The sequence below is a fragment of the Frieseomelitta varia genome, unplaced genomic scaffold, assembly GCF_011392965.1.
Source record: "Frieseomelitta varia isolate USP_RPSP 00005682 unplaced genomic scaffold, Fvar_1.2 scaffold_425, whole genome shotgun sequence".
Taxonomy (NCBI): Eukaryota; Metazoa; Arthropoda; class Insecta; order Hymenoptera; family Apidae; genus Frieseomelitta; species Frieseomelitta varia.
In genome coordinates this window covers 149,582-176,210 of record NW_025110174.1, presented here as the reverse complement: position 1 = coordinate 176,210, position 26,629 = coordinate 149,582, and the positions used below count along the sequence as shown (strand labels likewise).

At 42.0% G+C, this 26,629-nt stretch overlaps 2 protein-coding genes across 3 annotated transcripts in view; one reads left to right on the top strand and one right to left on the bottom strand.

Moving 5' to 3' along the window:
• The first annotated feature begins 252 nt into the window (after positions 1–252).
• Positions 253–24,644, top strand: LOC122531897 (carboxypeptidase B-like). 2 transcript variants are annotated; one of them, XM_043660179.1, is made up of 9 exons: positions 253–411; positions 784–1,099; positions 1,571–1,873; positions 1,953–2,040; positions 3,489–3,634; positions 3,920–3,976; positions 4,067–4,151; positions 4,275–4,487; positions 24,624–24,644. In XM_043660179.1, the coding sequence occupies exons 1-8, from the start codon at positions 329–331 to the stop codon at positions 4,466–4,468; spliced, it is 1,272 nt and encodes a 423-aa protein (XP_043516114.1). In that variant the 5' UTR covers positions 253–328; the 3' UTR covers positions 4,469–4,487; positions 24,624–24,644. The 2 variants fall into 2 exon arrangements, with proteins under 2 accessions (XP_043516114.1, XP_043516113.1); XM_043660178.1 differs by lacking the exon at positions 24,624–24,644 and having other exon boundaries at positions 4,275–4,567.
• Positions 5,856–26,629, bottom strand: part of LOC122531899 — a 122,444-nt gene continuing 101,670 nt past the window's right edge. Inside the window, exons 5-9 of the mRNA XM_043660181.1 lie at positions 18,578–18,735; positions 17,259–17,393; positions 15,107–15,312; positions 12,191–12,415; positions 5,856–10,957 (exon numbers count right to left, since the gene is read on the bottom strand). Coding sequence (XP_043516116.1) covers positions 10,862–10,957; positions 12,191–12,415; positions 15,107–15,312; positions 17,259–17,393; positions 18,578–18,735 — 820 coding nt within the window. The 3' untranslated portion in view covers positions 5,856–10,861. The remainder of the gene's footprint in view (positions 10,958–12,190; positions 12,416–15,106; positions 15,313–17,258; positions 17,394–18,577; positions 18,736–26,629) is intronic.

Genomic DNA, 26,629 nt, shown 5'->3' with positions numbered 1-26,629 from the left:
TTATATCTATATATGAACAAAGTATGGATTTCTGAGCATTAGTGATTTCTATATTGTAAATCTAAGTACATAAAAATTAACCAAAATAAAACGATTGGTCTCGAAGTAAACAACCAATCAATGCTATCTCGCTCCGATAAGGATATCATCTTTTGTCAGACTGATCTTGACTGACTTTTTTATATACTACGTACTTTTAGTAGCAATTTCATGCTCTCGTTGAGAGGCGCTTTTGCAATCTACAACGAAATCTGATTGCTTCGTCAAGATACGACACGATATATAAAACCTGAAAAACCCCGAATAGCTTTAGTCGAAATAAGTCAACATGCGCGTAATTTTTCTATTTGCGACAATTTTTGTCGCGGCTGTCCTAGCCACTGGCCACCAAACTCATCCCTCCATGCAAGGGTACGTTTCATTTTTATATAAATCATTTTTATTTCATAATTACTAGCAATAATACACATTGCATCTACGATTAATTGTGCAAGAATGTAAGAACATTGATGAGAAGTTTAAGCGATTTCTCAAAGTTTCGTTACTTGTGAAATAATTGATTTCATATTTTAAAATGTGGCGCCATGAAAGTGTTTCCAAGTGTCATTTAGATTTTGACAGTCAAACAGTCCCATTACTTGCCATTAATGACACTGTATGATCGATGAAAGTACAAATGAATGAAATTCAAATAGATGAAACTCAACAAATCTCAAATTGATGAGATTGTATATGGAATTCAATGAGATACAAAGAGATATTGTTCTTTTGAAATATTGACAGGATGCAGAGTCTCTCTATTTCATACGATACGCCCGAACAATTTTCGTTGCTGAAAAATTACGTGGACGATCCTGGATTCGATTTTGTAAGAAGCACAAACGATCTCGTGGATGTTCTGGTGACGGCGGACAAAATCGAAGAGTTCAAACAACTCCTTGAGGAACACCGTATGAATTACACGGTTATGATCGAAGACGTTCACCAACTTGTTACAGAGCAGTACATCGAACAGCAAGTGGAGCGTAGATTGCAAGCTAGATCTCAGGACTATGCTTCTGGAAGATTATCCTTCACTTACTACCCTAACTACACGGAAGTAAGTAAAGTCAAAAATTTCAAAGATTACAAAAAAAGAGCAGAATTCGTGTGCACACGCAAGATATCGCATGAGTTACAAATATATTACTTTGTAATAAGTGATAAGTAGACGACAACGAAAACTTGTCGACAATTTAAACTGGCGACATTTTGGAAAAAAGGATCACATCATTGGTCTCATTTTAAAGCGTGAAGCTTCTACTTTGACAGTCGTAAGATCGTTCATCGAAAATAACTAACTTAGTATCGTGTAGCGGGCGATGAGGTGAGAATATCCTGACTTTTCTCCTCACTGGATGGCGCAAAACAATTTTCGAAAAAAACAAACTCAAAACTGTCAAAATAGAAGCTTCAGGCTTTGAAATAAATATTTCCCTCTCGAAGTAGTATCGATTTAAATTATTAACAATGTTTCGATGTCAATGGTACAGTCACGGTAATAATAAAAATGAACTTAACGCGTTCACAGGTAAACGAGTACCTAACCTATCTGACACAGACCTACAAGAACATAGCCTCGTTAATTACCATAGGTAATTCTTACGAAAAAAGATCGATGAAAGTTTTGAAGTTGTCGACTGGTGGCGCGAACAAGCCGGCTATTTTCATCGATGCTGGAATTCACGCCAGAGAATGGATCGCCCCAGCGACAGCTCTCTACATGGTAGATTTAATGCTGCAAAACCACAGAGATCTCCTGACCAAGGTTGATTGGTACGTCCTGCCAGTTTTGAATCCAGATGGTTACGAATACACGCACAGCTCGTCAGCGGTAAGTTAATACCGCTGCATATCGTATAAATTACTTTGTTCGTTGCAAAATGCTCTAAACGATGTAATACGCTCGACAGAACCGATTATGGAGGAAAACAAGATCGAACACGGGCTCGACTTGCAGGGGTGTCGATGGAAACCGAAACTACGACATGCAGTGGATGAGTAAGTTTCCATTTTCCATTTATGATCCAATTAAATAATCATATCTGAAGCAAACGTGTTGCAAAGTGTCACGTTCGATGAAGAATCTGATGGCGAGTAATAATTTAATCAATCTCCGTGTCGGTCGATTAAAACTCTGGTCTCTTTTCAATTAACATTTCAACGATATTGATGTTGCGGCTCGCGTAAAAACAAACAGCCGTGATCGTGGATAACTTATCATCTGCATCGATCAGGCGTTACGTTCGATCGAGACAAAATCGCGATAAAGGAAGAGCGTAATGCAATGAATGATTTCTATTCGTCAACTCGTTCAAAATAAATTGGCCACGATTTCAATGAACATGTCTGTGTGAATCAAAATCGGAAAGTTCCGTCACGGATTAATTAACGGGACGTTATTGAAAAGGGACGGTGCAGAGGAATGACTATCTTGCAAGTAATTTCGCGAAAATGGAAGTTCATGCTGTTAACTGTCACGTTTCTCTCTTTACGTTGTGTACCTACCGCGGGAAGTGTAGTGTGTCACGGTTAACTCGACCATTGCTCTTTCTCTCTCTCTCTCTCTCTCTCTCTAACTTTTCTTTGGAGAGCAATTGTCTGCCGTTCCCGGCCAAGTTATGATTGAGCGCGATAAAAACTTGCTCGTTACCGCACGCTCGTTATTTCTCTAGCTCTCTTCATCTGATAAGCTGACTTTTGAGGACTTTGTGAGCTACTCCGTGACGCAATTCGGACGTCGTCGTCGTCGTCTCGATCGTGGGTCTCATTGCGCTAACAATGTCGCTTCTTCATTCGCCATTTGTCGAAACGACGATTTTCCAATATCGATCTTGCATCAGATTCAGCAAACAGGCAAAGACAATTTTGCGTGCATGGTATAGAGCTGTTGGAAACGTTTTTTGTTCAATTTGGAATCTGGTTGTTTTATTTGGAATTTTGGTCCAGACAATCATTTTGATGGACCTTTATAGAGGAGTTATTCGTGCTGAGAACAGAAAAAGTTAGAGAACTTCTGTTTTTCTTATTTTTTTTTTTTTTTTTTCACTGGGAAAATTTAATTTCTCAATACTACAGTGTTTCTGAGTTTTATGCTGTTAATTGAAGGAATTTGCAAGATCGAGAAGTTATTTTGAGAGGACACATTTCTGTAATTTTTCTCGCTTGCTGAATTTCTAGGTAGTTGAATTCGGGAAATACGAGGCAAGAGAGGTCATGCTGCGACTCCCTAAATTGAGGTGCCTCTAATTTGTCCGGCTATTTGAAAGCTGCCCCCTTGCGGAAAATTCGCGGCAGCACTATCTCGTATTAAGCGGCCGCGTTCTGGAAATTCTACCTTCATCATTCAATTTTCATTTGCCTCGTTTCTCACCTGTCGCCTCTCAACTTCAGTTTCCCCTGTTCCGTAACGTCAGTTATTCCTATTGATTGAAACTCGTAATTCGTAGCAATTGGCGCGTCCAGCGACCCGTGCAGCGACACTTACGCCGGGCCTAAACCGTTCTCCGAAGTGGAGAACCAACACTTGAGGGATTTCATTTTGACACGGAAGGGACAGATCAAGGCCTACCTTACGTTCCATTCCTACGGCCAGGTAACCGATCAAATTTCAATTTAAAGGGATCAAGCTTTAATCCTAATTTAATTTTTTTCTGAACGCTCCGAACAAATTGGAAAACGGAACACTTTTTAATCCTGCTTGCTTGCTGGTCACGTATTTGTATTCCATAAACTTTTATAAAGTACAATCGAAAAATTACTCTCGTCGTACGCAGAATACAACGGAACGTTGAACGCCGGGAATTGTCGTTTTTTTTTTCCCCATTCGCAAACGCGATTTATCAAAGCAATAATGTACGAAAGTATGCGATTTTTGCAGTACATCTTGTACCCCTGGGGCTGGACATCCAACGTGCCCGCTAACGAACCAGAGCTGGTTAGTAAATTGCTGATGAACATTATCGCCTCTGCGATAATGCATTTTGTTACAAACAATATCTTCACTTTGCTTTCTCTTCTTTTTCAGCGTAATCTTGCTATCCAATGTGCACAAGCTATTGCCAAGTCTCGCAGAACTCGATACACTTATGGAACATCATATAATGCGCTGTGTAAGTGATTTGCAGAATAATCTATCAACTTTTATCAAATTTCTATCATCGAAACACTCGCTACTTGCTTTGTTTTTTCAATCTTGTCTTCACCAGTTTATATATATGTATTAAAATTATTAGATCCAAACTCTGGCCCAAGCGACGACTGGGCTATGGACAAAGCGGGCATCAAATTGTCATTTACCTACGAATTGCCCGGTGGCAATTATGGAGACTTGTTACCAGCGTCTGAGATCAAACCCGTTGGTATCGAGACGTTCGAGGCTCTCAAAGTGACCCACCAATACGTCACGTCGAAATACGCTTCGCACTAGGAGGAATGTGACTAGAGGCTTGTTGTAAAGGTTGCCATTTATTTTTCGTATCACGAAACAGCAGTGAAGGTCTCAAAATAAATTTTACGTGAAACTGTTTTCGTGCGTCCTATATTTCATTCATCGACGCGAATAAATTGCGTCAAATTGTTTTGCCACGTATTTCCATCTTTCATCGGCGAGCAAATTAGTCGAATCTGCGAACCATGGTTTCAAGAGAGCCTTGAAAATGTCCCGTGGCAAGAAAAGTACGAAAGCACAACGCGTTGTTGGGTCCTCGTTGACCCAGAAAGCCGTCGACCAGAGCCTGGATCGCGACGAAAGGAAAAAACAGTCGAAAGGTGAAGGGACGTACCGCTGGTACGTACGTTTGACGTTTTTACGTTTAAAGATGAAAAGTCCACCGCTAAATAAATGAGAAAACCGCCGCCATTGCGTTCACGCTGCTGCCTCCTCTCATCCGTGAAACGTAATAGCCATTGTTCGGTGCTGTGCGCGCAACCCCTTTTGCACGCGACGACCACTTTTAGTTTTTTCCCGCGTTTTTAGGCGGCCACCGCGCGAAAGCGAGAGTGCCTGGGGAAACGGGAAATGAGACGAGTGCCTGGAGGATTTGGTCGGGCTGAAGTGGAACACTTAGCACGCAGAGCCAGCGGTAGAGAGAGTATCGTGCCCAAGCTCCTTTTCCGCTCGCTCCTTTCGCTCCTCCTGGCCGTGCCTCCCTCCCCCTTCCCCTCCCCCTCCCACGGCCGCGTTCTGTCTAATTGGAGAAACAACAGACTCATTATCCGTCAGCTCGAGCGCAGACGAGAGCTCATTTCGCCGGGGACTGAGGCCACCGGGTCGTAAAATTTTTGTATAACGAGCCACTACCCGCTGCTCGCCGTTCCTTCGGATCGCTCGCGTAAAGGTGACAGAAGGGCTGGTCCGCCGTTGGCCATGCGGGAAAACATTGACTTGACGTCGTGTCTACTCGACTACTACGGCTCCGGGCGTAATTGGCACGGTTTAAGTCGGACACTGCTTCGCGAAAGTCATTCTTCTTCTTCTGTTTCTTCATGCTTCTCGCTTTTTCTCGCGTTCATAATGGAACGTCTTAACTCTCGGCCATTATCTACTTAACGTACGGGCATTTCTTTCGTGATCGTGACACGTGGGATGATGTGAGTCATTCGTGGGTTAAGCGATGTCCTCCGATCGAGCGGGAGGATTTTCATCTTTATTTCCACTGGCTGGCTGACTCGCGAGGCGGCGTTGAAACTGAGTTTCTAGAAATTCAGGAAGAACGAATCGGGATTATTTCGATGATCTTATGATTTTATTTGATTTTTCCAGTTTCATACAGAAAGAGTCAAAAAATCATCGTTTCAATCAATCACCGAGCCCATTAAAAGACTTAACGTATTTTTTTATTCAGATGATAATGATTCATAAAACATTGTTTTTATATATATATATGTATATGCACATGCGTTATATACATGTACGTGTTTCACGCGTATACACGCACACACACATGTGAATATATAGTATGTACATATACACGTACGTGTGTGTAATTTTTTATAGGACTATGAACAAATAACTCTCGTTTCTAGGATCTAGTCGTAACTTAACATAGATAAATGTATCCCTCAATTTTTTTTTTTTTTTGTTTTGTTTTCTTTTTTCTTTATGCTCTTACGAAGAAAGAACGCAGGAAGAAAAGCGGCCGAGGTTCTTGAGTTCCTTTATGAGAACACCTCGATCGACGTTATGATTTTCGTCCAAATCTTTTCCATTTCTCATCAGCCGATGACGATTCTTCTCTCTGACTCATTCTTTCAATCTTTCACTTTCTCACTCTCTCATTCTCTCTCTATCATTCTCTCCCCCTTTCTCTCTCTCTCTCTCTCTCTCTCTCTCTTTCTTGTTATTTTTTTTTTTTTCGTTTTACGGATATACTCGGTGAATACGGATAAACTATATAGATCACTCTTTAGTAAATGATTAAGGTAGCTTAACTCTACACATCGCTAAGGGTACGATAACGCGTTTCCTCGTCAAGTAAGAATCCAGCTTGTCATCTTGTCACGATCAGTGCTTCCTTCCGTGATTCCCAATGCAAAATACTCGCGACACGCTGTATGATACGAACAATGTATGTTTGAATCACGAGATATTGGTCTCTTACGCGTATCACTGGAACGTGACATTTACCAGGATTTATATAGTCGGCCTCGATGATACTTAACACGTGGTCTCGTCTACATGAGAAAATCGCGAAACAAAGATTCTTCGATCTGTCAATCTCTTCTGAAGTTATCAACAACGTAAACGAGGCAATAGTTTTCGAAGTTGATCCATCTGTCCGAGATTGCAAAGACGATAAGGAACCAAAGACATCTTGTCAGATGGGTACAAAGTAAAGAGAACGATTAAAAGTTGTTCCAATGTTTCGTGATTTTCTCACGTCGAACGACTCCTTCTTTTTTTTCACTTTTTGACATCTCAGAAATTTCAATGATCGAACAGTCACAGAGGAAAGATCTGTACGCGTTACGTCGAGGGTCTCGAAGAAGAAACCACTGATTTGATTACAATCGTCGTTCTAGGGCTGCCGAAGTTATCCGCAACTCTCTTCTTGATTATGTTTGCTCAATTATCGATAGAATTGCGTGGAAAGCCTCGTACGAACGACCCCAGGCTCGAAAAGCAGGCCTCGTCGCTCGTGGCTCGTGCGTGTTCAAAATATAATATGCGAACGTGTGTATATACGGTTAAACAATAGCAATAATAACGATAATAACTCGTAGAAACATTAGAAATACGCATGATCGATGTCGCCTCTATCGTCGTATCGATCATCAATAAATACCGTTTCGTTTATTGACACGGCGCGTGACAACGATCCAACTGTGATTCGTCATACTTACGCACCGTGAATCAGGATATTTCATTCTCGCCGCTATTAGAATAATTATGTTACAATAGGTACACGTAATAAATTGCATAAACAATACACAGACGGCTACGTATAATAATAAATATACGCTTGGCGAAACTGCAGCACAGGCGTGCAACCCCGCGTGTTTCGATAAAGTATAAATTTTGACGCTCGTTCGGTGACCTTGAAACCGCAACAAGTCCGTTGAGATGAATCTCTATCGAAACGGAGTTTCGATATCTCGCGTTCTCGTTTGCTGTGACAACTCTGCTTGGCCAACGCTGTTTAGAATTCTTTTCGAACTGTTGTTTCAAGGTGCACGTATCTCTATCTTCGTTTCGGTAGATGCGTTATGTCAAACGAAAATCCATACGCTCGTTTTACAGTTTTCCTTTATATATATATATAGATATATACGAGAGAGAGAAATGGAAATCTGCACGATCATCTGTCGGGCGGATATTCGCAGCCCTAGCCCTTCTCTCCCTTTCGTTTAAAGCATCGATCGTTGCGAATCGAGTCTCAAAGCGTTTCTCGAGGAAGCAACCACCATTGAACGCTTATTATTTCGGTAGGTTCGGGGTTTGGCTGGGTATTTTAGGGTGTGATAGCATTTTACGACGTTCAACGATAATGACACCTATAAAGTTAACTCCATTCTCGTTGCGCGTGCATCGTTCGTCAATCTCCGTTCCTCAGTCTCCGATCGCCGATCCTTTCTGTCGATTTCAAGGTGGAAACACAGTTTCGTCGACGGCGCGAACGAACGGTGCACGATTCAAGGCTAGAAATTATCGGGTGTTTGATCTTTTCTCTTTGGCGTGAACTATTTACGTACGTACGACGAAAAGGAAGAACCTGCAAGTAACCGAGAAATCGATATCGAGCGATCGCGAGCGACCGCAGCTCGTGGAGATTCATTCCACACCGTTTCTGTTGCATTTTCAGTTGCAAATAATAGCACGAAAAGGACGAAATGAAAGAATCGCGAATATATAACGCGATATATATGTATGTATATATACGTATGTATATATCGAGAAATGACCGAGTTCGTGCACTCAATCCAAATGGTTCGCGACGCCATCGTCTCTCGTGCGCCGCGGTTTTTCACGATGGTGCGCGAGTTTCTTCATTCCAGCGACCATAAGCAGCTCTTCGTTCTCCTAAACGGTTACGCTAAATTGGACGATGCTTGCCTCTGTTCGTTCTCGCTGGAGGAAAAGAAACCGCATTCACACGCAACTTACTGTTCTCATCAAAAATACACGTTTGATATGCTAACCGTATCTTTTTCTTTTTCTTTTTTTTTTCTTTTTCTTTTTTTCTTCTTCCTCCTCGCGATTAATAAACCAGGCTTTACTCTCCCGTGTGTGTATTTCTTTCTTTCTTTCGCGCTCTTTCGTTCTCTCTCTCTCTCTCTCTCTCTCTCTCTCCCACACACTCACACACACACACACACACACACATTCCGTCGACTCTATAAAATCAATTTCGCATAGCCATAGATCTTATCTACCGTGTGGGAAATGATAATAGAGAATTTCTTGTTTTTTTCTCTCTTTCTCTCCTTTCTTCTCTCTCCTCGTTCGCAATGTTGACGAGTGTCAATACACAGCTTTCTATTTGCCAACCGAATCGAAAAAAAAAAAGAAAAAAAAAAGAAAACGTCTCAATCGTATCGGTGTGTACATCGTGACTACGTCAGCGTCGGATCCAGGCTGATTTTTTTTTTTTTTTTTTATCAGTGCTCGATGTGAAAACAGCCCGCGGAGTCAAGAACGATTTCCCCCGGCGTGATTTAAAGCGTTTCGCGGTGTTCGGCGTTCGTTCTTTCCCCCTAATTAATCCTAGGGTGAAAACGTAACGTAGGCTGCCCCGTCTTCACGCCAATTCGAGGTTAAAACACGAATATTTACAATCGTCCTAACCGGTAATTAAGCGTTGACGACGATCAACATGCCCGGCTTAGAAAGCTAATCGACTTCATTTTTACGAGGCCGAGCTACGGGAGATTCACGGGAATCAATTTATTTACAATGGTACTTGTAGATCGGAGATTGCACAGCTGTTTTTCTTCGAGGTGTACGTGACGTGTATCTCGATAATCGAATTGTTCATTTTACCGTGAGGGAGGGAAAGCTCCGGTCGCGAGCTAATCGAAAATCAAATGGATTCCGTTTTGTACATTGGGTAGACTTTCGCCCTCGCGAAATCTTGCCCTTTCGACACACAGTTCGTTCTTCTGTTTCTCGTCTACCGTCTCTCTATGAATATACGAATATTTTCAAACGTTTTTCTTTTTTTTTTTTCACAGGAGCAATCATATTATACCGATTCGAGTTAATCTCGGATTCAGCGCGGCGCAATTTAAAGAGTAAAATCCAGACGGAGGGTCCCCTTCGGGGAATTAAAAAGGAACGCGATTAATTAACTAATTCTCCGAGAGGGGAGGAGCGGACGTTTCTCTCTCTCTCTCTCTCTCTCTCTCGTTGCTGTGCGATCTACGCCAGGTGGCAGGGAAGGGGAGGATCTCCGGAAGACTACATGTAATTTTCATAAAACGCTACCACAAACGGACGGCCTGGTTTTCACCTATTTCTCAACGACGCTAGAAAAAGAATCCATTAACGCAACGCGAACCCTACTCAGGATTCCTACGTGGCGTCTGCTTAAAAAAAAAAAAAAAAAAAAAAAAATGAAATAAAATCTTCGCTCGTCTCTGCGGGGAGGTGGGACAGCAAGCTGGACAAATCTTCCGGTTGCACGTTTCATGGCGACGTGCCGCGTACGGCCATCGTCCCTGCGATGGAGATCGATGAGAAAGTTAGTATCGTATCACAGACGAGAGGAGACTAGATACCGCGACTAGAAGAAATTCTCCCGAGTGTTCGAAGTCGTCAAGTGTAATTTCCATCGGTCAGAATTCTCTCGTACGTCTGCGACAATAGAGAGAGAGAGAGAGAGAGAGAGAGAAAGAGAGATTTTTGAGGATAAAGAAAAAGAAAAATAGAGCAAACGAACATGAAGAAATCGACGCTCTCGTTCGCGCGAGTGCGAGCTCGCGAAAAACGATTTGTCTTGGGGACTAGATTCTATGGAAGAGGGATTCTACAAGGAGGTGAGAAAAGAAGAAGAAGAAGAAGAAGAAGAAGAAGAAGAAGGAGGAAAAAAAGGAGAGGATTAATCGACGAGATGGACGTAAATGGAGGCGAAACGCTTTAAATCTTTCGCGTTCGTCGAATCCTCGGGGCGATTCGAAATCCATCGATACTAAATTCGCCAAAATAGGTCCCAGATCTGGCATGAGACGACCCTGAATTATTTGTTAGGCATTTAAGCTATATACAGAGGGGGGGGGGGAGTGTTATCCTTAAAGGAGATCGATATGTCTCATTGGTGGCGTTGGTGCAGGAATCCCTGAACAGGGTGAACCGTGTGTTGCAATGACTAATACTTTTTCCGACTTATTCCTTCGCGGACAAGGATCCATTAGTCAACGCCATGACTGGGCCAGAACTTCCCCTCGAGTTCGTGTCAGAGTTGAGCTCCAAGGACGAGTCCTGCAACGTACAAGGCAAGGGTATCTGTAATAATTAAGGATACGCGGCGTCGCTGTGTGTGTGTGTGTGTATTATGAAAGTGATTGAAAACTGCTCTTTCATAGCGTGCTTTACAAAAACAAAAAGCAAAAAAAAAAAACAAGAAAAAAGAAACACGAAATCCGACGAAACGAATTATTCGAACAAAAGAACGAGCTAAACCAGCTGGAATCTACGGAAAAAAAATATTTGGGGAAAGACGACGAGGATAAAAGAGATACATCGAAATATTCGAAACGTCGAGAGGAAGGATTTACTTGGATTGGGTTTCGCGTTAATCGCGAGAGGAGGGAGGAGTGCATTTCAGTGGCGCGTAAAGTCGGTCGAGGGGATGGCAGATGAATTTTTTCCAAGCGTGTGTGTTACGACGTTCTCACTCGGTAAGTGCATCGTGGAAATCCTCGAAGCTATAACGCGTTTACGTGCGGTGATTACGCGCGGATACGACAGTTTCGCGAGACCATTTGCCAATGATTGTCTCGCTCGGTGAAACGCGAAAACCGAAATGGCACAACGAGCCACTGGGAGCAGAACGCGGTCTTTATATCGCGAAAGCGTTTCTCTCGCGCTGCCACCTCTGTCTGACGATATCGCGACGCGATACTGTCATCCCGCGTGTAGATTCAGATCCATCACCGTAAACGAGACACTGGGTGGCGGCAGGCGAGGAGAAAATTTATTTTGTTTCGCGAGTCGAGCAGCAGGAGCGAGTTACTCTATTACCTCCCTCGATTCGTGATTTTAAAGCCTGTCAGCTCGGCCGAACCTCGAAGGGAAAATCGAATTATTATTACGGAACGTTGAGTAACGCAACCGACAAAACGGCAAAAATTGATACGTTTATACCCGATTTAATTACGCGCGGTGTGTATACCCGGGGCACTTTATATACGCGTATATAATTAATAAATATGGCCGAATGAAATAAAGGAATTTAATTCGAATTTAATTTGCCCGCTCGCGTGCGCCCCGGTATTACGTTTACGCAAAATGTCCACGATAAATTCATCACGAGAGAGTCAAAGCAGTCCGTTTCCCTTGGATTCTATAGTAGTAACAACGTGTTATTCCGATTTCAAAGCCAAGTGAATTTTTCTCAATGCTTCCCTCCGCGCGAACACAAACGCGAAGAGGAAACGCGCGCAAAATTGAACAGGAAACAGATAAACAGAGGGTAAGGCGAACGCTACTTACAATGCTGAGGGTGTGCATGATGCAAGTTTGCGTGGTGTTTTCAACGTGAATCAGCTCGTCGCATTCCTCGTGGTCCAGTCCATTTACATCAGATCGTATCTTAATCGGTGACAGAGCCGCTTCATTGTCCGTTGACTTGCCGCTGTCCGGTGATGGCAGCAATTCGTGCCCATCCAGATCCTCTTCTTCTGCGCGCTCCTCGCAGCAATCCGACGCCTTCGTCTCCTGTCGCGCAACAAAACCAAAAGCAATGAAGATCATTGCAAGAAAAAGCAAAAACCAATTGTCAAAAAAGTGTTGGTGGCGATCGAGTGGCGATGCGCGTATTAAAGCAAAGGGTACGTGTCGTATTTAAAAATATCCCGAAGAATTGGAAATGTGCGATCAATTGAGCACTTTAGCGCACGACCTGTCTCGTTTTTCTTTTCTACGGTAGGCGATAGTGAAACGACCAGCGGCACCGATAGCACTAGCCTGACGCCAGTGTTGTACTAATGAGGGGAACTTACTTTAACCGGTTGGCTGACCAAAGCAGATCTATTCTACTTTCTAGAATCTTTTTTTATTTCATCGTCTCTTATCTCCTCTACCTAGCCACATACTCGTTGTTATGCCCGCGTGCACACGTTATTAATGGCGTGTCGCTGTTCGCTGGAAAATTATTTACCATTCATTATGTACAATTTCTCATCATTTAATAATTATTTTTATACAACGAGCGAACGAACATATATAAAAATCGTTAGCACGGGAACTGGGACGCTTTGATTCAGAAGTTTCTTTGAAGTTTCTATGATCGCGGAGAAACTGATCTTAATTAACGACGGATGAACGATTAAACGGAAAAAATTACGTTACATCACGGGAATGTCGAACAACGATTGGCCCCGTAGAATCTCCTCTAATAAACGTTTCTGGTGCGCGTCGATGCTCTAATTGCTTCAAGCGTACCTCAATTGCCGCTATATTAATAATTATTCGCAATTACTCGCATACATTCGGGTAGTAATTATTCTCAGATATTTCGACAATTCTGTAAGAGGTATCCTTTAATCCGAAATATACATTAGGGGTACCTATAAGTTTACTGTACGAAATTTTATTTCATTTACATGCTAATATAGTTTTAATCTGCAATTTTCTAAATCTAAAAATTTTATTTCATTTATATGCTAATACAGTTTCACAATCTATAATATAATTTTCTATATATAGTTTAATTTTTCTATATAGGTTTAATCCACGATATAATTTTCTAAATCTAAAAATTTTATTTCATTTATATGCTAATACAGTTTTAATCTATAATATAACTTAACAATAAGCACACTAAATGTAAATTTATTAAACTGGAATATTATAGTTATGTTATAGTAAATTTATTTAACTAGAATATTATGGTTACGTCAAGATAATATTATTGTCGCTAAATGGCAATGTTTGTTAAACTTGAAAAGAAAAAAGAACGATACTGGGTACCCCCAATATATATATTACGCTCTACAAAAAACGAAACAAAAGAAAAAGAAGGAAGAAAGAGAAAGAGAAAACGAAAGTTCAAGCAACAACGAGGGAACAAATTTCTTTCTTTAACCGAGAGAGCGGAAAATCACACGCTCGATACAATTAATGGGAGTCTTGCGATGGCAAGAGCGAAAATAATAAGGAGGCTCTCGAGCGCTGAAATCGGAAACAAAAGTTCCGATTGCTTGATCCGTATACTTGGGTCGGTGCACTGGAGTTGACATATCGACAGAGAAACATATGATGAAGTAATATTTTCCCAAGTTGTATGTCGTTTCCTACGGCGACAGGGTTTCGTTCTTTTGTCGCTGTAGTTTCATTCCACCTTCGTTCGTAGCCGTCCTTGTTTTAAGCGTCGAGCGCTTGCCCCGGCGATATTACGATTTACCGCGTTCCCTTCTTTCGCGATATAAAACTTATATTGTTTAAATTGACTGTCACTGTTATTACTGTCCCTCCCCCCCCCCTCCTTCCCCCACCGAGCGTTCGATATATTTGAACTTTCTGGCTTTACATAACTCGCGACCATCTCGCGAGCTTTTCCTCTTTTTTCTTTTTCTTTTTTTTTTTTTTTTTCTTCTCAAACGCGAGTCGACGAAATTTTAACATCGTTTTCGAAAATTTTATTTCTATTTCGAAAGATTGCTCGCCCGCGCGCCGAAATCCGCGCGTTCGAACCCAATCCATTATTCCTACCATCATTTTTCTCCGCGTCCAGTCGATTGAGCAACACTAAATGAATTCCTTTCGAGAAAGCGGGAAACTCCTTTCAATTGTTCTTTCCAATATCGTGTTTACCTCGCTGCGAGACTACCACCATAAATCTTTCGCGATTTTTAACTTTGGGGATTAAAACGAACGGAAAAATAAAGAAAAAGAGAGAGAGAGAGAGAGAGAAAGGGAAGAGGAGAAAAGAAAGAGACTAGAAACTAACGTGGAATTCCCGCAATTTCGGGAACAAAGAGTAAAAATTCGGCCGGCAGGATGGACGTCCGCGATTATGACAGTAACTAGGTCAGAAATATTTCCAGAATTAAAGCTGAACGCGAACAGCCGACGTCGTATTTTCTTTTCAGAGGCCAACCCTTCCAACAGCCAAGCCTGTTCATTCTGATAAGATTGCGCAGTCATCGTTCGCAACGAAAAATAAACGAAACGAAAAATCCATCCACGACGAAGATTACTTTTCCTTTGGGGAATTTAATTTCCGCGTTACATGTAAAGTAATATATCAGTAGCTGATATATATACTATATATATTGTAGTTGTGCTAGTTGATTTAGTCTCTCAAGTGACGCGTTTCTCTCTGTCTCGTTTTGTTTCGTTTTTGTTCCGTTGATAAAGAGGAAAAATTCTCAGACGATGATGAAACAATATCTTTAGAAAACTCACTTGGAAATCTTGCGGTGACGGCGATGATTCCTTCTGATGCTGGCTTGGACTTTGCGGAGGGCTGGGAGCGGATCTGGGACTCTGGGGTCGAGTTCCCAACTCGTAAATGTTGATCATGTGAGCTGCCTGAGCGTGAACCATCAATTCCCATGCTGAAGGGAATGATACCTTGCAGAGAACGCAGAGCAGAGCCGTTGTAGAGTCTCCTTGAAACATAAACACGAATCCATTGTACGCATATAAATGGTAATAACACAAATATATATATATATATATATATTCGTCAACACATATATTCGTCAGAGGCACGTTACTTACTAACAATCTCCGATTACGTGCGTGTCATCCGAAGAAACGGATTAAATTTATATTTTTCACAACTTTGACAAGTTTCTGGACAAAGGTACAAATCGATCTGTCGGCTCGAGTCGTAAGAAAATTTTCGTTACAAAGATTTAAAGAAGGAATGTGAACATTCCTCCAGGCCAGGGCTTCCCAAACTTTCATCCTTTACCCGAGCAAATATTTCCGCGACCCCCAAAATTTAGTTTAGAAATTTACTTTAGGGTATACAGAGGTATATAAACTAGGAGTACGAGTTGAAACGTTTGCCGATGATAAATCACAAATAGAAGGAAATTTATTTGAAAACGATTTTTTGGAGTATGTATATATACGTGTATAATTTTACCACGTATTATTGAAGGGCAAAACGCAAACGTTGGTACTAATATTTTTTTAGTTTTGCTAAAGTTTAGACACTTTGAGAAGCTCTGCTCTAGGCAAATTTGTCGGACGAGAACAACAACAAGCGGATCCACCGAGGTTTCTTCCGGTTCCGACCTCCTCGATCTTAAAGGGATATTCTGGTAATCCGGCTTAAAAAAATCAATATTTTCTTTTTTTACATTTTCTCAAAGTATATACGCTTTCGGAAATGTCTATACAAAAGGATTTGTTTGAATTCATAAAATTAGCAAAGTTATAAATTAAAGGAAACGGCGTACTGTTCGCAACGTATGTAAGTATGAATATTTTTGTACAACGTATAACAAACACTTCAAATGTGTTTTTCTAAAAAAATATTTTACTTTATAATATTATTATTTATTTTTATATTGTTATTGTTTTGTAATATTTTATTTTTTTGTACTGCTCGATTGATTGTAAGTATGAATATTTTTGTACAAGAACTTCAAATGTGTTTTTCTTAAATCCATATTTTTTAAAATTGGCTATTGACGGGATATTTCACGTTTTAGTTGACTGATTGACTTGAAATTTGAAAGACTTTTATCGCATGAACTACAGATTTCAAAATCTGATGTTTTTATTAATTTTATTTTTCTTTCTTTACAACCCAAAGAACGAAAAGCACAAGGAAAATCGATATTTAAACTTCAAAATGCTGCCATAGTTTTAATTTCCGAAATTTCGCTGTTTCCGTGCGAAAGCCATATCTATACTAATTAAGATGCATCCTGGTTTTTTAGTTTCAAATAACTAGGTGAACCAGAATCACGTCAGCCATTTGAACCCGTTTTTTAAAAACATGCTCAACTTCCACAACTTTCATTAATTTTGTTAAAAAAAAAAAATTGTAAATGCTCTCTAAGTGTGAATAATTCTGTGTGCGAAAACTGCGTACCATGGTTTCTTTGAAAAAAAAAAATCCCAAAAACGTCGATTTTTTTCCAGGCCGGATTACCAAAATACCCCCTTAAACAAATCACGGGGGAGGGTTGGCCTTTGCACCGGCGCAGCTGCGTTCCTCCTCGATAAAATGTCAAAAATACAATCCTCGCCGGCGTGAGGGGGAAAGGTGGAGAGATGGAAAGAGGAGCAGGTTCGAATTTCATTTTTACACCTGTCCCGTTATCGAGCCGCGATAAGGATAACATAGAGAGGCGGGGAGAGGAGGGAAGGAGGCGACAGGTATTTCGAAACCGGCTGCGCCCTCGAATTTCGATGAAAGCCGGATCTTTATTGAAGAATTTCTTAAAGGCGGGGAGAAACGGTGGTCGGTGGAATTTCGCGCAATCTCCTTTGCTAAAGCGCCACTCGATCGCGCTCTAACAGACGCGGCGGCGTTCTCGCAGAAAGGGGGAAGCGGAAGGTTTCGCTCGGGCAACTTTTCTTTTCGAGTACCTACTTGGGGCTGTTCCATTGAAAGTGTGACATTTACATGTGAACCGCAGTTTGCAGTAATTTCGCTTGTGCTCGAGCAACTCGCCCAGGTCTGTAAACATCTCTCTGCAGTTGCCACAGATCAGGATGTCCGGATTGCCTGCAACACATGGAAATTACGAAAATTACGAAAATTTTCCCCCCCGATTTCCTTTTCGTTTTCATCGCATATTTCTCCACGATTATCTCTTTGGAATAATCTCAGTATCGTTGGCAATCGATTTCAAGTCGGTATTAATCCGGTCTGTGTTTAACGGAAATATTAAAATAAATATCTGCGCCGTACGCGTCTCATTAAGGAGAGATAATGGAACGCAATTTCTTTCCTCCTTTGTTATTCGTTAGCGAAATTGTAGGTAGCTGATGCGATTACCGGGGTAAAAGGCGAAACTCGTAAGGCACGTTTGAAGCTGGGAATTAAGTTTGGAACGCAATTATACGAAAGGAAGCCTTGTTACTCGAAATAATGAAACTCGAACGGAATGGCAAAATTTCTTTTTCCCCCCCCCCCCCTCCCCGAGCATCGCGTCGTGCGTGGTCCAATAACCGGAAGTTTCGACTGGCGCTATCTGTTGGAAGCAACTTTTCACGTCGGAAGCGGAGATGGCAGCGATTAATAAACGAAATTTTCATTCTCCACTTACGGGGATAAATAGCCCGCCGCGGGTTAAAGCTAACCGCGGGTAATTACTCAACTGCGGAAACTTCTTTCTTTCTGTTTTTTTTTTTTTTTTTCTCTGTTCCTCGGACACCGTCGATCGATAATTCGAAATTGAAAGCATAAATGGAAATTTGCTCTCTCTCTCTCTCTCGCTTGCTCGCTCGCGCTCGCGATGAATAATAACGTTCTCTGTTAACCACAACTCTTCCACGTTATTCTTTATTCATCGTGTTTAAAGACCGTCTTCGCGCGCGTAATTAAAGCACGTCCCGCGCGGCGAAACAAGTGTCGACGACACGCTCCCCTGCCGCTCTTCGCGCGCTAAGCTTTTTCCCCGGTACTTACCGGGAGAAACTCGTGATTAACCTACGTGTACGAGCAAACAAACTATACTTTCGCGAGACCTCCAACGACTGCCGGATATACTCGAAGCATAACACGCACTCAGAGACACACTTCAATCCGTTTCCAGCCAATCGAGTCACGTCCCTCGCGTCTTCCCTTTTTCACACCCCCGTCACCCAAGCGGTGAGTTTTCAATTTTCCACTGGACACGTTGCGTTCGGACGTACATACATACATACGCACGTGTATATATGTGTGTGTGTAACTTTGATACTTACTGTAGACTTTCAGCTGATTCAAATCCGGAACGGTGGCCACGTTCGCAGCCGGTTGCTGTTTCTGCTGCTTCGGGTGTTGCGATCGAGCCGGTGGCATCAGACGTGGTCTCTTCAACGGCGGCGCCAAACGGGGTGGGAAAGCAGTCGACGCGTAGTAACTGAAAATAAACTTGGATACTGAGTATATACTCGTGCCAGACGTTGGTCCCCCGTGGGGGACGGTGAATAGTAATTTGCAGTGTTTCGGGGGCGAAAAAGGGGCGAGTGTTTAACAAGAAAATGTTGGGCACAAACAACTGATTTGAAAACGAATTTCACAGCTTTCATGTTCTTTTGAAAATACTTTGCGTTTTGCTAAAAATTCAAGGTTCACGACACGCCTTTGTGAATGAAATAAAAAAATTTTGAACCTCGGGGAGGAAATTCGAGGGAAAACGGGGGAAGAAACGTACGGATACCGTAGGTACGAGGTATTAGAGAGTGAAAATTGAAGGAGAGGAAAAGGTCAGAGATTTGACAACTTCCGTGCCAGCGGTTCGGCGCGCGCAAAAATTTCGCAAAGGAAGAAACTTCGGAGTGAGTTGAGAGAGGTGAGATATTAAACATCGAAATACGAGGAACTTGTATATCTTGGAGCGTGAATTCAATACATGTTCGAACAATTGAAATATAAATTCGGAACGAAAGGAGTTTGAAATGGATTTTCTTCCTTTCTCTTTCTTTTTTTTTTTTCTGAAAGCAATTTCTCCTGGCCCCGATATCAAACGGACGAGAGGAGGGGCAGGGGCAGAAATACTCCGTTACGACGGGTTTATAGCTCGCCTAAATCGTGCGTTCGTTCATTTTTACGAGGGGGCACTGTGCACGAAAGGGGTTGCGAAGAACGGGTTTCCCGAAGAGCGTACAAATTGTACATTTAATCAACTCATTTAGACGCAACAGCACGGCGGAACGTGTTTGCACGCAAGCTGCTCGGCTCTCTCTCTCTCTCGAATGCCGTTGTCGTTTCGATTAAAAGGCTCGGAGCGAACGGCTGATGCCGAATTCCTAATAAAACGAACGGACAAACTCGTCTTCCAGACGCTAATTCGTCGAAATTCCGTCTCGACTTGGCTCGCAGTCCTCGTGCAAGCTACGTACGTACACACGTACAATCATCGACAGCATCGATAACGATTCAAAAGACGTCCGTCTGCACGTCCGCCTAACTGAATTTAATCGGATGTGTTTAGACTTTTGATAAAATCGATGCCGACATTGTCGCCGCGCGACAACCCATTCCGGAGAAACGGAGAACAGAGACTCCTCTACGAGGAGTTTTCGTCGCCTCGAATCAAGTAGAGCGAGAGAGAGAGAGAGAGAGAGGTGAAGGAGGGGAGAGAGAAACAAGCAGAGTGGAAACAAGAGGAGCAGAAAAGAGGAATCGCAACCCCTCGCCATCGTATTTATCCGGCTATGTATTTCCTCCGTCTGTCCTGGCTGCTTTCGCCCCGCGAAGCCTTCGTTGAAATAAAACTTCCTCCTCGCGCCTTTTCTACCATTTTCTCACCTTGTCTACTCCCTTCTCTCTTTCTCTCTCTCTCTCTCTCTCACACTTTCTTCCCTCTGGATCTTGTCTACTTTTTCCCGGTTTCACGTTCCTTTTTCTCTCCCCTTCTGCCAGTCCGTTTTTCCTTTTTTCGTTTCTCAGAGGACAGTCGCGAGGTTGCTCCTTCTTTTCTGTTTAACGCGTCTTCGTTCCATCTGCTTGTTTACGCCTCGCCGTTTTATTCCGTTTTATCGTCTCGTACCAAGATGGAATTTGTTTTTTGAAGAGCCAGAGGATCCTTTGATAACGCTTAGTTACGACTAAATAAGAGGAGGTAATTTAATTGGTGAAAACCGCCTCCCCTCCCCCATTGTTGCGCATTTCTAGAGCATCCTTCTTTCCTTCCTGCCGTTTCGGTTTTTCAGATGCTGATTAAAAAACTTTTCGCTTAACTAATGACGTTATTATTAACTCCGGCATTCTTTTGTTCACCCTTCCGCTTTTGTCATTGTTCTTTGTTCGCTGCCAAGTTGCTCGTTAGTGTGTATATAGTTCTCTCCTTCCCTTTCCCACCGCAGCGACTTCTCTTTTCGTTTATTCAACTTCGCGCACAAAAGTTCACAGATTTTACAACGATTCCGTTCTACCCGTTGGAAAACTTCCATTTTTCTGTCCTCTTGCGTACTTTGTTCGCGCGTTCCTTAATCTTTTAATTGACAAAGCAATACCGTGAAAACACGATAGACGTTTCTTCGGGCTAGTTAATTCACAATTTCCACGAAGAAGAGATTCCAAAGAAAACCGCAAAATCTGAATAGATGGTTCCTTTAAATTTCATACCAAGACTACCATCCATTTACTCGGTCCCCCTTATTACTCAAACTGTCCGCCATATTAAACCAACCGCCCCCCCCCTCCCCCCTCTGATTTCTCTCTGCTCCCATTTCCATACGTTTTACCAGTCATTATTTCAGCCGTTTCTCTCCGGCTGAACGTCATATCGTTCCCTGACACACGTTTCTTTCTCCGTCAAAATCTTCCCTAGTCCCGTGCCCGGTTCCCTTTTCCCTCCTCCCATCGCCGTCGTCGTGTCCCATCCCCCCTAGCAATGGCATGACACAAGAGACATCCACGAATTCGTGCCTTCGTGGCGTTGTTAAAAGTTCTCCACGCCAACAGAGTTTCACTCTGTTTCACTTTGAAACTTTTGGATAATAAGCGCGAAACTGGTGCGAACGAGAGAGAGAGAGAGAGAGAGAGAGAGAGAGAGAGAGAAAGAGAGAAACCCCTCGTAGAAGAGAAAAGGGCTGTGCTAAGGGCAGGCGTGCAATCGGGGGAAGGGAGTATCATCTACACCGGCACTTCCTGTCGTCTCGACTATTTTAATTTCTTTTTTTTCTCTCTCTCTCTCTCTCTCTCTCTCTCAAGCCACCGTCCAATTATTGGCGACCGCGAAAGTCGTCCTTTTGTGTCGAGCCGCGGCCACCTTTTGAAGTGCCTCTTTATTTATTTTTTTTTTTTTCTTCTTTCCCCCTTTCTTCTTCTTCTTCTTCTTCCTAATGTCTGCTACGACTGATAAGAAGGGGTGGGGGAGGACGGAAACACAACAGGGCGGCTGCTGTCTCGTTGCTCGTCCTCGTCCTCGTCGTAGTAACGATCGTCCTTTAGTTTCGGAAGTTCGATGATTACGACGTCTTCTCTGAATCCTTCGGCTGCGGTAATATAACCGGAGACAAACACAACCCGTGACGGAACTTTGCTCGCTGGCTTCCACTTCCGCCCCGCGTAGAGAGGATGTTGCACGCGCGTGACTTAACGCGGAGACTCTCATCGCTAACGAGTCGAATTTTTGCCGGATTATTTATTCTGGACGAGGACCATTTCGAAATCATTTTGTTCGTTTACCGAGAGGAAAGGAACGTCGAGATGTTATTTCGAACGTATCGCGGTTAGAATAAATTTGTATACTTCTCTCGCTTTTATTATATTGATTCATATTCTACGAGATGTAAGTATATCTCAAAAGAGTTATCTCTCCCCTTGAATCACATTTATCAGAGGGTTTGCCGAGGAAGAAGTAAGAATCAACCCCCGGCGAGTTATACGTTTCTCGATTAAATTTTCAGCGAATTCGCCGCAAATCGTGTATCTTTCGTCGAGTCACGTTTAATTCAACAGAGAACGAACGATTCAATTTAAATTTTACCCGAGCTCGTCGTCCTCTTAGAGGGATCAGGAATCCTTTTCCATGGCGGATGAAAGAGAGAGAGAGAGAGAGAGAGAGAGAGAGAGAGAGAGAAGGGAAAAAAAGAAGATCGAAGCTTCGGGATAAACCTCTATTCGTTTAAATATAAGCCTGGCACGAGACAGTCGTGGGACAAGGGACGACGGAATAAATCGACAGATTTTCATCAAGAAGTAACCCTGAGACAGCAGAGCCCCCTCGTGCGGCCAAGGAGATTCGACCAACGAGGTCTGTGATTGGCACCGCTGACAATTATTTGTTTTCCACAAATCACCGGGCAAACCGGTCCTTCTTTTCCCCTCCTTCTCTTTCCCTTGTCCCTCGGACTTTTAGACAAGCATTCAACCTGTCCCTGACATTTCTCACGACATCGTCGAGAAATCGTTCTCCAAATCGTTCTCCACGAATTAAATTTCACGCACGAAGCACTTCGACAGCGTTATGCAATATAACATATTGGAAGCCTGTCTCCAGGGATAAAGATGTAGATTAACGATCGCAAGCGTGTGTGTGAAAATCGTTCGCCCTGTAAATAATAATCGTTCTTCGTTGATTTCTACGTGGACGAGAATTTTGTTCTTCTCTCCTTCCTTTTTTTTTTTTTTTTTTTTTATTAGATATTAATTGCAATTTCTTCGTTTTATAATTATTATCGAATTGCACTCAAGTTCTTCGTTCAACGATAGTCATCTCGTTTTAATTGCTTCAACGACGGTCATTAGTAGTCATTAGTAGTCATTAGTAGTTTAAAATCGAATAACTAAAATAACATTGAGAGAAGATGACAAATGAAGGGAAGAAATTCGTGGACGATTATTTCCTCTCGACGAATCACATGGAAGGTTACAAAGCCGTGTAAGCAAGGGGTTTCCGGGCCCCTCCTATTTTTCCCTAGCACATATACTTTGAGGATCAGCAGGAGCCTGGCTGCGACATTTCGAGTTATATCGCCGGCAACAATGAGTCATTGTCAGAATTTCTGAAACAGAACGCGAGCCACCCCTTTATTACGAGCAATTTGAGCAAGTTTCGCCGCCAGGTAGCAAAGATTAAAAAAGGTTTACTAAAGGATGTATCATATAATGGACACTTGAGATGTTCCGCTTTAGGTATTATCATCAAGCTTCCGAAATATCGCGAGAAAGTTTTTGCATTTAATTTCGATTAACTTTAAACCGATCATCGTTTTGCGCTGATATTTTCTTTCTTTTTCTTCTCTTGTTTTTTTGTTTTTTTTTTTTTTTGTTTTTTGTTTTAACATAATTACTCTCGCGCGAGGGGATTAAACGATTTATAAATCGAGTTATTAAATTATCATTTATAAGAGATATAATGGAAATTTAATTATCTCCGCGTATAAATTTACTTTTACGCTTATCCTTAAATCAAATTAAATTAAATTTTAGAACAAACGCAAGCAAAACGTGGACGGTGGCGTAAAAAATATTCGTAATTTCGTATTTTTAACAGGTTTTTCAATTTCATATCAATTTTCAGGTATGCTTTATCGTAATATTATAAGCCTATTAGCCGTTCCACTCGCGACGCTTAAACTGCACGTGTGACAGCTTGCTCGGCTGAATGAATTTTAATGAAATCCGGTATTAGAGGGTTTTGGGTTAGTATTTATCCGACAAATTCAAGTTCCGTTCACGTCGTTCAATCTCTATACATACGTATTCAACAAAGAATCCATCCCAGGATGGATCTCACTTATATATTTCCCGAAAATTCTCGATTGAAAAACGTTGTCGCAAACGAGAGAGAGAGAGAGAGATTTTTAGAAAGAATTCTGTATATACAAAATCGTCTTCGTTCGTAGATGTTCACGATACGAAAATTTTTCTAAACTATTTTCAATTTTTCTTTTCGCAACTGCGTCAACTGAATCGTTCGATCGTCGTCCCAGGGAAATAATTTCTCTCTAGTCTTTTCCGCAATTATTATCGTGATTTCTTCTTTTCTTTCTTTCTTTTTCTTTTTTTTTCTTTTGTGCTTCCTCTTCAACAGCAACATGTATGCGACAAAACCTGCCGCCTATATATTTCTCCGTCACAAATATCACCACTTGGACCCGGTTCGCGGCCCGGAACGCCCCTCCCCTCCCGTCCGTGCCTATAAATAATATTTCTGTCGGAGCTTTCAGCGGCGTTTTCCCCGCAATTATTGCGTTTCTCATAACCGATGTCATAATTCTATCCAGGTAACAGGGCCATTCGTAACTTCTGTCAGCCCAGTTCATTTCAATGTTTCCATTTTTCGCTTCTGTGAATCCTTTCTTTTTGCACTTTTTTGTTTCTTTTTCTTTCTTCTTTTTTTTCCCTTTCGCCTTGTCCACCCTCGCGAGTCCTCGTTAAAAGGTCGCGAGCGACAAGTGATCTCGATCTTGTATCTCGAACGATGGTCCCCGAGACGTCTGAGAAACTATTTGTACGCGTTGAAAACTATATTTCTCCCCCCTCCCCTCTTTTCCTATTCTTTATGCTCGTTACATCGAAACACCCCATTTATATTCATGCCCCTCTGTTTTCTCCTCCTGCCGCGAAAGACGGTCATAATTTTTACTTCGCGAGAGTTTCAAGTACACCGCGAACAGCGTATTAGTCACGTACATTAAAGCCGCTCTTTTATCACCCTGTGTCTCTATTTTCCCTCTTCTGTTTTCTTTTTTTTTTTTTTTTTTTTTTAAATATACCAGAACCTTCCAACGAGCAACGAAATTTGCATAACAAAGATGAACACGAGTTGCTCCGCCACGAGTTACGGAAATTTCATTGTTCAGTTTGTTCCGCGAGTAAATCGTATATTATCATTAGAAAGCATTAGCTCGCCGACTGACTACGGCAGGCCATTTCGACGATGGTCGACTATTTACGAGAGTAAATGCATCTCTTTCACGTGCGTCGCAGTACAAATAGATCCGCCGCTGTAACACGGTTGCTTATCCGTTTAAGGAGATCCCTGTCCGCTCGCGTTACGAAGCTAGGCAGCACGACGACGTTGTAACATTGATCCTTATTTCAATCGTAACCCACATACGTCAGTTCTTAAATATCGAATGAGAAACCTATGGTCGGCGAGAAGGATTATCTTTCCGAGTCCTCATAAAGATTTGATTTCTACCGCTGCCTGTGTGACATTCACGTGACAGTGTGCCTAATCAAATTACCGAATCGATGCCGATGACTCTATACAGCGCACCCTAACCCCCTTTTCAATATAAATACAATAGGAAGAAACATCCGCACGTAAGAGGCAACAAATCAAATTGACGAAAGAAAGTGAAGAGGAGAACTTGCGTCCTCTACACTTTTTTGCACGTAATTTCTCTATATTCCGCGAGAAACACAACGTTGTCAAATATACGTTTGCACGTACATACATACGTACGGCACGCTAATTAGCGGAGAAGAATGAGAACGGGATTTTCGGGCATTTGCTAAGACCGCCGCGCGTTGGACAAAGAATCCGAGAGAGGAAACCGCCGCGAGCATTATACACGCCTACCTTTTCCCATCTCATTTCCTTTCACGAGGAAACTTTTCACCGGCGTGTGATAGTTTCGGCTCCCCCTCCCCTCCTACCGCCATGCCACGGATTTCTACGAGCAATTAAAGAGTGCTCAGCAAGTTTCCACCGCGGAACGATGGAAGGAATTATCGTGAAATCTCGCCGTTCTTATATCCCGTTTTCAGGATTGAGATTCCTTATTTGATTGCTCGAGTAGGCCTTCCCGGCCAATCCCTTGGATTATCTGCGCACGCGCGCTGCCCGATTTTCGTTAGAACTCGAAAGAATGAATAAAAAGGAAGAAACGCCATTGGGGATACAACGTCGAACGATATACAGGGTGTTTCTTGTAACGCGACGCACGATTTTCTTTTTTTTTTTTTTCTACTTACAGCCATCTGACAGAAACAAAAAAAAGTTTAGAAGAAAAGTTGAACGGTACAAGGTGTACAGTAGGTATCAATAAAAGAAATTTCGAAAACTTTTCTATTACGACTGTAAATGGAGTAACATGTTAATAAAAATATCATGTAATATCTGTTTTGAATTCGTCTCGATGTTCTCTACAATACGGTGGAAAAAAAATTATGTGCTCCTATTTGTTTCATCCAAAAGGACCTTGATTTAGCTATGAAAACAAAGAGTTTTCGAAATTTTTTTATTGATACCTACTGTACACCTTGTACCGTTCAACTTTTCTTCTAAACTTTTTTTTTTTTTTGTCAGATGGCTGTAAGTAGGAGAAAAATCGTGCGTCACGTTACAGGAA

What these genes read in the sequence shown, in the direction of transcription:
- LOC122531897 (XM_043660179.1), top strand. Translation starts at nt 329, where the DNA reads ATGCGCGTAATTTTTCTATTTGCGACAATTTTTGTCGCGGCTGTCCTA. An exon ending in ACTCATCCCTCCATGCAAGG is followed by an intron (nt 412 to 783) that starts GTACGTTTCATT and finishes AAATATTGACAG; the next exon opens with GATGCAGAGTCTCTCTATTT. An exon ending in ACTACCCTAACTACACGGAA is followed by an intron (nt 1,100 to 1,570) that starts GTAAGTAAAGTC and finishes ACGCGTTCACAG; the next exon opens with GTAAACGAGTACCTAACCTA.